This window comes from Neovison vison, chromosome 2 (assembly GCF_020171115.1).
Source record: "Neovison vison isolate M4711 chromosome 2, ASM_NN_V1, whole genome shotgun sequence".
Classification (NCBI taxonomy): domain Eukaryota; kingdom Metazoa; phylum Chordata; class Mammalia; order Carnivora; family Mustelidae; genus Neogale; species Neogale vison.
In genome coordinates, this window is record NC_058092.1 from 107,121,216 (window position 1) to 107,131,940 (window position 10,725).

At 45.5% G+C, this 10,725-nt stretch overlaps 3 protein-coding genes across 3 annotated transcripts; 2 read left to right on the plus strand and 1 right to left on the minus strand.

The window, feature by feature from the left end:
* The first annotated feature begins 8,650 nt into the window (after positions 1-8,650).
* Positions 8,651-9,114, plus strand: LOC122900464 (histone H2A type 2-B). Its single transcript, XM_044239156.1, has one exon. The coding sequence runs from the start codon at positions 8,722-8,724 to the stop codon at positions 9,112-9,114; it is 393 nt and encodes a 130-aa protein (XP_044095091.1). The 5' UTR covers positions 8,651-8,721.
* A 157-nt stretch (positions 9,115-9,271) lies between these two features.
* LOC122898829 (histone H2A type 2-C) lies at positions 9,272-9,687 on the minus strand. Its single transcript, XM_044236510.1, has one exon. The coding sequence runs from the start codon at positions 9,659-9,661 to the stop codon at positions 9,272-9,274; it is 390 nt and encodes a 129-aa protein (XP_044092445.1). The 5' UTR covers positions 9,662-9,687.
* Positions 9,688-9,970: 283 nt separating this feature from the next.
* Positions 9,971-10,452, plus strand: LOC122900465 (histone H2B type 2-E). The gene has a single exon (XM_044239157.1). The coding sequence runs from the start codon at positions 9,988-9,990 to the stop codon at positions 10,366-10,368; it is 381 nt and encodes a 126-aa protein (XP_044095092.1). The 5' UTR covers positions 9,971-9,987; the 3' UTR covers positions 10,369-10,452.
* Positions 10,453-10,725: the final 273 nt, after the last annotated feature.

Sequence of the window (10,725 nt, forward strand, 5' to 3'; positions counted from 1 at the left end):
TAGTTGCAAAAATCTTTATATTGCACTACTATCAACTTGAGCATCTTTCTTCTGAAAACAAGGACATTTTCTTACATAACCACAATAACATTACCACACGCAAGACATTGAACATTCATACAATATTATTATCTCATACACAGCTGGCATGCAAATTTCCCCAGTGGTCTCATTAGTGTCCTTTATAACTTTTTATTTTTGGGAAACCAATCAAGGGTCATGCATTGCATTAAGCTGTCTTTAATTTTATATTTTGCAAAGATGATGTGAATGGGCGGAGAGGTAAGGGTGAAGGCAGGGAGGCTGGCTGCAGAGTTATTTGTAGCGGGCTCAGTGAGTGATGATGATGACTTGGATGGTGGTGGTGGTGGAGGTGAAGGTGAAAGTGGAGAGAAATTGTGACTACAAGATACATATATTAGCAGGGTAAAATCCCAGGATGTGGTGATAGGTTAGTTATGGGAGGGGACGTGTCAAGGATGACTATCAGGCTTGTACATCCGGTTGGATGGCGTTTGTTCTGTAGGATACAGAATGCTGGAAGGAGACCTGGTTTGAAGGGTGGAGAAGGGGAAGATTAGGCACCCAGTTCAGTTTTGGGCTTGAGTCTGAAGTGTCTTTATGGCATTCTAGAAGATAGCAAGCTGGATATATGGTTCTATGTGTGTGTATTTTATTATTAACTTTTCCTTCTGAAGTACTTTCAGAGTTATAGAAATCCCCAAAGTGGTACAAATAATTCCTATATATACCTGTGAGATACTAAAATATATATAATTATATATAAAATATATATATAAAATAAAATAAAATATATATATATATATATTGGTACCTGGGCCAGGTTCCTGGCATAAAACTCCTAAAAACCTTGTAAGATCTTAACTGGAAGCAACTCTTGTTCTAATATTGGTCTTTGACCCCAGTTGCTGACACAGTGCTCCTGTAACCCTTGCAACTTCATGGGTGATAGGAGTGTCTTTTGTTCTAATAAGGCAACTCTGAGGGGGGATCCTGCCTGAGGGGTGGTCTCCAGAAAGACCAGGTCATGATTAGAAGCTTGGAATTTCCAGTCCCACTCCCATTCTCTTGAGAAGGGAGAGGGGCTGAAGATGAAGTTAATGATCCATCGTGCCGATGTGATAAATTTTCCATAAGATCCCAGAAGTATGGAGCTTGGGCAGTTTCTGGGCTGGCGAGCATATGTAGGTACTGGGAGAGCAGCCTGTAGGAGAGCCCCGTCCCACATACCTCGCCCTTTCTCTTCCACCTGGGTGTTCTTCTGTATCCTTTATCATATCCTTTTGTAATAAACTGGTAAATGTAAGTAAAATGTTTTCTTGAGGTGTGTAAGCTGCTCTAGCAAATTATTAGAACCCAAAGGAGGGGAACATTGGAACCCTAATTTATAGTCAGTTGGTCAGGAGGATGGGTGACAGACAGCCTGGGCTTACAGCTGGTGTCTGAAGTGTATGTGTGTGTGTGTGTGTGGGGGGGGATAGTCCTGTGGGACTGAGCCCCGTAACCTGCGAGATGTGATACTGTCCCTGGGTGGATGGTGTCAGAAATGAATTAAATTGTAGGCCACCCAGCTGGTGTTGTGGAAGATTGTTTAGTGTTGGGGGAAAACCACACATTTGGAAGTGACGTGTTTTATGTGACCAGTAGAGGAGACTCACAGGGAAGAAACACACAAGAGACAGACTGAACTGAGGTATTCTGCAACACGGGTGAAAAATGGAGTGTCTCCAATACATAATCCCTCCTCTGATACTCAGATTATCCAAATATTAACATTTCATTATGTCTGCTTTATTTCTATGTATTTATCTACACATAAATAATTTTTTTCTGAACCATCTGAGAATAAGTTTCAGAGATAAAGCCCCACTTACCTCTAAGCAGCTGTGATGGTTAATTTTATGTGTCAACTTGATTGGGCTATAGTGTGCCCAGATATTTGGTCAAACATTATTCTGGGTTTTTGGGGATGAGATTAACATTTAAATGGGCAAAACAGATTGCCTTCCTGATATGGACCGGCCTCATCAATCAGTCAAAGGCCTGAATATAGAACAAAAAGGCGGTCCTCTTTGAGAAAGAGAGGAGTTCTTTCCTGCCTGGATGCCTTTGACTTGGGACTATGGCTTTTTTCCTGCTTTGGGACTCAGACTGAAACATTGACTCTTCCTGGGTCTCCAGCCTACTGACCCTCGGATGGGAACGGCAGCATTGGTTCTCCTTGTTTGCAGGCCTTCATCAGCTTTCCCAGGTGTTCAGCTTGCTGACCCATCTGCCAAATCTTGGGACTTGTCAGCCTCCATAATCATGTGAGCCAATTCCTTATAATAAATCCTTCTCTCTCTCTCTCTCTCTCTCTCTATATATATATATATATATATATCCTGTCCGTCTGTTTCTCTGGAGAGCTCCTCCTCCCTGCTTTTTTTAAGTGAGGGGAAGGCAGAAGGAGAGGGAGAGAGAATCTTAAGCAGACTCCACATCCAGTGCAGGGGGTATCGTGGGGCTTGATTTCACAACCCTGAGATCACGACCTGAGCCGAAATCAAGAGTTGGACACTTAACCCACTGAGTCACCCAGGCGCCCGTCTCTGGAGAACTCTTGTATTTACTGATGTGTATTTAGTTAAAAAAAAAAAAAAGACATTTTCTCACATAGCCACAATAGAATTGTCAAACCCTGGAAATTGACATTGATACCGTACTTTTATCTAATATACAGATCTTACTCAAAATTTGTTAATTTCCCCACTAATGTTTCTTTTGTATAAAATGAAAAAAACATGTTCTGGTTCCGGATCCAATCTGGGGTCACATGTTGTATTCAGCTGCTATGTCTCTTTGGTTTTTGTTAATCAGGAATAGTTCCTTAGTCTTTGTCTTTTATAACTTTGACATTATTGGAGAGTACAGACCATTTATTTTGTAACATCCCTCAATTTGGGTTTGTCTATTATTTCTCTAGGATTCAGACTCAGGATACACATTTTTGGCAGGAATACTGGAGAAGTGATATTGAGCCCTTTTCAGTGAACCATAGCAGTGGGCATGTAACTTGATATGTCATGGCTGGTGATAATTCCGATCATTTATTAAACTGGTATATTTCAGGTTTCATCATTATAAATTTATTCTTTTTCCACTTGTAACTGTGGGTGATACTTTGAATCTATGTGTTATCTTGTTATTAAGTTTTTGTCTACTGATTTTAGCATCTGAGAAGGTATCTGAAGCAGGGGTTATTGAAGATGGAATGAGGTTATCTTGGGATAGGTGGGTGGGGAAGTGGGTAGGGGTGGTAGAATCATGTCAGGAGAGAGTATATGATGAGAGAGAATCCGATTTTCTACTAAATAGCTCTGGCTAGCGTGTGAAGAATGTATTAGAGGGATAGGAAGAATAGAAAAGCCGTTGGCAGTAATCTGGTGAAAGAATCTGAGTGAAGGCAGGAGATGGGCTAGAGAGAAGTAAAACGATCAGAATACTGCTAAAGAGATGGAATCTCTAGGAGTTGTTTTTGGTCAGGCCTTTGCTGCTTGCTAATCCAGTGACTGATGGGGAATGATGGGAGGCTGTGGTTGAAGAAGGCCTTGCTAAGGAGGTGATTAAACAGAGATTTGAATGACTAGGGGGAACTAACCATGTGAAGAGATCTGGGCAGAGAAAATGTATCATTATGTTCTTTGTAAAAATTATTTTTATTATTATTTTTTCTTAGAGCACGAGAGTGGGGCAGAAGGGCACAGGGAGAGTATATTAAGCAGGCTCCACACCCAGCACAAGCCTGACTTGGGGCTTGATCTCCGGACCCTGAGATGTGACCTGAGCCATAATCAAGAGTTGGACGCTTAACCAACTGAGCCACCCCTGCCCTTACAGTCATTATGTTCTAAATATGTTATGTCAAGGTCAGTAGTGGCATACCTGGGTGTTCAATTAAATGTATTGGATGGATACGTGAACTAATGTATGAAGAGAGGGCTGATGACATCATTATTTCTGTTGCAAAAGTGAACGAAAGCTTTGTAAAAGCTTTGTAAATTGCAAACTCCATAGGGCAAGCTTAGTATCTTTGATTCTAATAAAAACATAATCATAATATCCATTATGTAGTGAAGGTTTGTCATGGCCAGACTGAGACTTTTAGAGGCTTTAAACACCAAGAGAGGGGCGCCTGGGTGGCCACCTAATGCGTAATTAAAGAAAACAAAACAAAAAAACAGTAAACACTAATCTGTGACATGAGGATTGGGATGTCCCGCAAAATACTCATTTTCCCTCCATGATGATTACTTCAATATTTGTTCTTGGAAAGCTTAATTTGTGCTTATTGGTGTATAATTTATACATAAGGAACTTATAAATATAGTTTAATTCTCCTTATGAATACACCCATATCAAGATACAGAAAATTTCCAGCACCCTAGAAGGCTCCAGGGAAGTCAATACCACCCCACCACATGTAACCATTATTCTAACATCTATCACCATAGATTAGTTTTGCCCATTTTTAACTTCATATAAAAAGAGCCACGTAGCATGAATTCATTTGTGTTTGCATTCTTTCATCCACTATTGTCTCTGATAGTGTGGCAGCAATTTGCTCGTTCTCACTGTTGTGTAGTATGGCAGGATACAAATATACCACATTCTGGTATGTGCTCTTCATTGCATGCATTCATTTCTGTTTGTTTATGTATATCCAGGAATGGAATTGCTAGGTTATCTGAAAAATCTAATGTTTATTTTTGAAATGATAAATCAGTCCAAAGAATTTTGGGGATGTCCCTGTTAATGTTGGTGCTAGGTACTGTTCTAACCCCATGAAGTAGCTACTATTATTACTTTTGCTCTACCAGTGAGGAAGTAGAGACCTTTAGAGGAGAGGTAATTTGCCCACAGTCACAGATCCGGAAAGCAATGCAGAGTCAGGCTGTAGAATTTGGGCTCTCAGATGTTAACCTTTTCAGCCTCCTACTACAGCTTTGGGCCCTCTCGGGTTCCAGGCTCCATACTAGGTTCTTTACGTTTGTTCTCATTTATTCTAACAACTCTATTATGGTTGGATGTATTTTTGTGTAATTGATGAGCTTTTGGTCTATCTTCCATCACTCTGGCTATCCCCACGTACTGTTTATAGTTGGCATTTGGAGAGTGGTTGTTGAGTAAAGAGAAAGATTTTTGAAAAGAAGATGCTAATTCCCTAAGAGCGTTATGCCATTTATTCATGCCGAAATCATTTAATAGAGCCACGTATAGAAGGAATTAAGGATGCAGATTCAAAGAAGACATGGTCTCTCCCTTGAGGGTCACAGAAAGGAAGTGAGAGCAAAGTCAAAGCACCTTACAGAGTGGTAAGTGCCAGCAGCAGGATATGAACAGAGAGGGGGTACACACTGAGGCGGTGTGTGTGGGAAGGGAAGACCTCATGAAGGAGCAGGTGGTATCTGGGCTGAACCCGGAAGGATGGGGAGGGTTCTGCCAGGTCAAGAGGAGGACAAAGCATTCTAGCCAGAGGCCACTGTACGTGTGATGGCAGGTAACTGCGGACAGGCCTTGCTCGAATGGTGTGCGGCTCAGTATGCAGGAGGCTGAGGGTAGTGCTGAGCAAGGCGGCTGTAGAGGGGAAGGAAGAGGAACATGGTGGAATGGAGCCAGAAGACAAAGTAAATATTTGATTAACTAGATTGCCTGGAAAGGAACTCAGTTCCCTGTCTAAAAATACCAGTTGCCTGCTTGGGAGCCTGTTTCTCCCTCTCCTCCCTGCTTGTGCTTTCTCTCTCTCTCTCTCAAATAAATAAATCTTAAAAAAAAAAAATCTTAAGAATAAAAATCCCAGTTGCCTTTTTGTTGAAGGAACTAAGAGCCAGCCTGTTTGTGCTGCTGCACTACTTTTACGGATGGCCTGCTCTATTTCTTGTTTTACTAGCTCTAGTGAGAGCGCTGGGCAAAGAGCTCTGGGGAGCGATAGACAGTAATTGAGTCTCGTATAATTTGTAGGATACTGGCCTATCTAGACTTCTCTAACAAGGTTTTATAGCTGGATGGAATCTCATGTACTAAATCTAATTTCTCTCATTCTCTTCCTTTGTTTAATAGAGGAAGAAAGGGTGGCTGTGTAAGTGAAGTGGCCTCCTGCAGCTGGACACCTAGTGAGTGAGGCCGCGTGAACGCCCTGAAGAGCACAGGTTTTGAGTCAGGCAGACCCAAGTTCAGATCACGTCTCAGTAAATGGCTGTGTCCCCTTCAGCAAGCGCTTTAACTTCTCGGAGTCTCACTTTCCTTATCTGTGACACAAACAATTGTCACAGGTAGCCCCTAGCGTAGAGCTTATCACATAATAAGATTCCGTGTAAATCTCTTTGCCCTTCACCTTTCCTAATAGCAGCGGGTCACTGCCATAGAAGTAAAAATGAGACCAGAGGTCAAAGAGAGGGGGAGGTCAGCTGCCCCCTCAAGCAGGGCCTCTCAAGGTGCCAGAGTTGTGGTGGGGTCCCACTCTCTGGGTTCAGACTCTATAGGTCTGAAAAGTTGACACGATCAGAACTTCCAGAGGGTACTGGCTCACTGGGGAGAGAACTTACACTACCAAAACAACACAAGAAACTTAGGAATAGTCTAGAATGCAAAGTCATTACCCTCCAGTGAAATATCTTCTCATAACTGGCTCACCCCTTCTCAGTCTCATATTTGTATCTTGAAGTAGAATAATCGGAACGTGGTTAATTGAACCTAGAATCTGAGCTAAGAGAGACAGTCAGAACTATTTCACCCAGGTTGTGAGAAAACGCTGAGCTTTTCCCAAAGACCCTTCTGTAATAGCCTAAACCTTTGTGTCTAGCAGACATATAAATATACATTCTTAGTGCTGGAAGAACAACACATTCCTACTCTAATTGCCCTGTTGAGACTCTGTGTGGACCACCTCTTTCTATTAACACATGCATCTTCTACTGTGATACAGCTGATGGGTTTAGAATCACCTTCGGGTACATTCTGCTATTGAAAAAACCTTTGATTGGACATGGGTGTTTCACAAATCTACACCAGTATTCTTACCAGAGATAACCTCTACAAATAGCACAGAGTTTAAATTTCCTCTATTTTCCAGTTTCAGCTATCTTTATCCCCTTTGCCTTGCAGGTAGACCGTACTTGATAAAGGTCAGTTCAATAAAGGCGAGGATGAAAGAGAGAACATCTGAAAAGGGCTCAAGGAGGAGGGTTTAAGTGTATTTTTTTTTAAAAGATTTTATTTATTTATTTGACAGAGAGAGATCACAAGTAGGCAGGGCAGAGAGGCAGGCAAAGAGAGAAAGGAGGAAGCAGGCTCTCTGCCAAGCAGGGAGCCCCATGTGGAACTCGATCCCAGGACCCTGAGATCATGACCTGAGCCGAAAGCAGAGACTTAACCCACTGAGCCACCCAGGCGCCCTGTCTATTCTTTGTAGCATTCTAGGGTGCAAATGGTGTAAGAGGTGTAGAACACTCCAGGGTGGGAAGCTGAGGAGAAGGAAACAAGATTCTCAGTAAAGATTTCTCTAGAAGGAAAACAAATCTGCTGGGCTGTTGCTGAAGTCTAAGAGAGCAATGGGGAGGCAGACAAGAGCACGGAGAAAAGGCTGAAGAGACGTTAGGGAAGTGACCGGATATGCTGTTGAGATGCACATAAAGGTAGACTCTGGCTTAGGTTGTATTCAGAGAAAGAGCAAACAGAGGCGACTGGGGCCTTTTGGATAGTTGGAACTGTTGGGACAAATGGGCTGAAGTACCCGGTAAGCAGTTTGGGGTCAGGGTCTGAGCTTCCGGAACAAATCTGGATGTCTATAATTGAAAGCATGGAAGTGGGAAGACTCCCCGGGAAGAGTGAAGGGTGGAGGGAGGTGTTGGGTAGGAGGCAGAGCCCAGACGGACACCGGATTGTAGGGACGGGCAGAGAAAAAGGAGCAGGAGGAGGGAAATCGGAAGACATTTTGAAAGCCAAGGAAGCAAGTTTCAAGGCGGTATCGGTTGCCTCCTGGAGGTCAAGAGCAGGAAGACAGATGTCGTCCCGTCCTTGGTTACGTGGATTCCGAAGAGCGTAGGCGGCTGGGGGGGGGGGGGGGAGGCAAAACCACACCAAAGGCCACGATTCCATTGCAGAGAAAGCGGACGGCCTTAGTAACATATTCTTTTGGAAGTCTGGTTGTGCAGACAAAAAAGGCGAGACTTGGAGGGTAACTTAAAGCTCAGGGGGATAATCAGCTTCAGAATCCGTATCCTTGAGTGGGAGCAATTTGCTGAAGGCTCTCTGGAGACACTGTGGGTCCTTCTTATGATTGTTCTTCTAGCTCTAACTGTGGGGGGGGGGCGGAGAAAACGACCCCCGCCCTTCTCTAAATTGGAAACAAGAAAATGCCCATTCAGTAAAACACAGAACAAAACAGCGTTTGGTCCGAAAGCCTTCTTTCTTTAAAAATCCTGGCATGCAAATAAGGGGCTTTAATGTGGCTCCCCGCGATTGGTAGGTACTTACGAAATCCGTCATTTCCTCGTAGTGCAGGATGCAAACGAAGAAGCTGCTTTCCGCCTTCCTATTGGCTGTTTCACTGGGCTACTTCCCTTCACCCCTCCCGGTAGCTCTTATAAATTACACCAAATTGGTTATCCTTTCCACTTCCTTCTCCTTGAATAAGAAGCTGAGACTGCAATTTTGGCCGTAATGTCAGGACGCGGAAAGCAGGGAGGCAAAGCTCGCGCCAAGGCCAAATCACGGTCGTCTCGCGCCGGCCTGCAGTTCCCGGTGGGCCGAGTGCACCGGCTGCTGCGCAAGGGCAACTACGCCGAGCGGGTGGGGGCCGGCGCGCCGGTGTACCTGGCCGCGGTGCTGGAGTACCTGACGGCGGAGATCCTGGAGCTGGCGGGGAACGCGGCCCGAGACAACAAGAAGACGCGCATCATCCCTCGCCATTTGCAGCTAGCCGTGAGAAATGACGAAGAGCTCAACAAGTTACTTGGGGGTGTCACCATTGCTCAGGGCGGCGTCCTGCCCAATATCCAGGCGGTTTTGTTGCCCAAGAAAACGGAGAGTCACAAGCCTGGCAAGAACAAATAATTAGGAAGGTCGAGACCATCCCCACTAACCCCAAAGGCTCTTTTAAGAGCCACCAAAACGTCAACGGAGGGGCTGATAACGAAATAGCGCATTAGCTCTTTTTTTGAAAACTTGGGTGGCTCTAAAAAGAGCCTTTGGTCTTTGGCTTGTGAGGGTTTTATTTACTTTTGGCTTTGTGGCTTTCAGTTTTTTTTGGTAAGAGAACGGCCTGGATGTTGGGCAGGACGCCGCCCTGGGCGATGGTGACTTTGCCCAACAGCTTGTTGAGCTCCTCGTCGTTGCGGATGGCCAGCTGGAGGTGGCGCGGGATGATGCGCGTCTTCTTGTTGTCTCGGGCCGCGTTCCCCGCCAGCTCCAGGATCTCCGCCGTCAGGTACTCCAGCACCGCCGCCATGTACACCGGCGCGCCGGCCCCCACCCGCTCGGCGTAGTTGCCCTTGCGCAGCAGCCGGTGCACTCGGCCCACCGGGAACTGCAGGCCGGCGCGAGACGACCGCGACTTGGCCTTGGCGCGGGCCTTGCCTCCTTGCTTGCCACGACCAGACATTACTGACTGTAGGCTAAAACACCCGAACCACGGAACCTCACAACAAAACAAAATTGAAAGGTCTCCGATTGAAAAGCCTTTATAAGCTTTGCTAGGGGTGGGGTCATGAACGAGCTTTTCATTGGTCCTAAATTGGCTCCAGAACTGACCAATGAGGGCAAGAGTAGGTGTTGTTACGTAGTTATTGCTGATAACACAAGGTTCCTACAAGGTCCAATAGAAACTAAGGGCTTTTGGAGCCCTAATTTGCATACGGTGGTTATAAAAGGATCAGGCCCGCCCATTCTCGCACTTCTTTTCGTTGCTAACGCGAGTGGTGTTTTATAATGCCTGAGCCGGCCAAATCCGCTCCCGCGCCCAAGAAGGGCTCGAAAAAGGCTGTCACTAAAGCCCAGAAGAAGGACGGCAAGAAGCGCAAGCGCAGCCGCAAAGAGAGTTACTCCATCTACGTGTACAAGGTGCTCAAGCAGGTGCACCCGGATACCGGCATCTCGTCCAAGGCCATGGGCATCATGAACTCCTTCGTCAACGACATCTTCGAGCGCATCGCCGGCGAGGCCTCCCGCCTGGCGCATTACAACAAGCGCTCCACCATCACGTCGCGGGAGATCCAGACGGCCGTGCGCCTGCTGCTGCCCGGCGAGTTGGCCAAGCACGCCGTGTCCGAGGGCACCAAGGCGGTCACCAAGTACACCAGCTCTAAGTGAGTCCCTGCCGGGACACGGCGCTCGTATGAGTCGCCGGCCGCTTGACTCCAAAGGCTCTTTTCAGAGCCACCCACCTAATCACCAGAAAAGAGCTTTGTTCACTTATTTTCCCCTCACTTGCTCCCACAAAGTAAGTTACGCTACTTGTGAAAGATCCTGGAAGATGGTACACGTAGCTTTTTAAGCTTTTCCTACTCGAGATCCTTGGCGCGTGACTGGCTTTGCTTTTTAATCTGGGGCGCGTCTTAACCCCGCAACTGTGCTTAGTTTTATTACAAGTCCTTTTCGAGTTAGAATATGGAAGTCTGCTTCTCAACTTCCATCCCCAGACTATTGTGTCCTGGTGACTCTGTTGGG

What these genes read in the sequence shown, in the direction of transcription:
- LOC122900464 (XM_044239156.1), top strand. Translation starts at nt 8,722, where the DNA reads ATGTCAGGACGCGGAAAGCAGGGAGGCAAAGCTCGCGCCAAGGCCAAA.
- LOC122898829 (XM_044236510.1), bottom strand. Translation starts at nt 9,661, where the DNA reads ATGTCTGGTCGTGGCAAGCAAGGAGGCAAGGCCCGCGCCAAGGCCAAG.
- LOC122900465 (XM_044239157.1), top strand. Translation starts at nt 9,988, where the DNA reads ATGCCTGAGCCGGCCAAATCCGCTCCCGCGCCCAAGAAGGGCTCGAAA.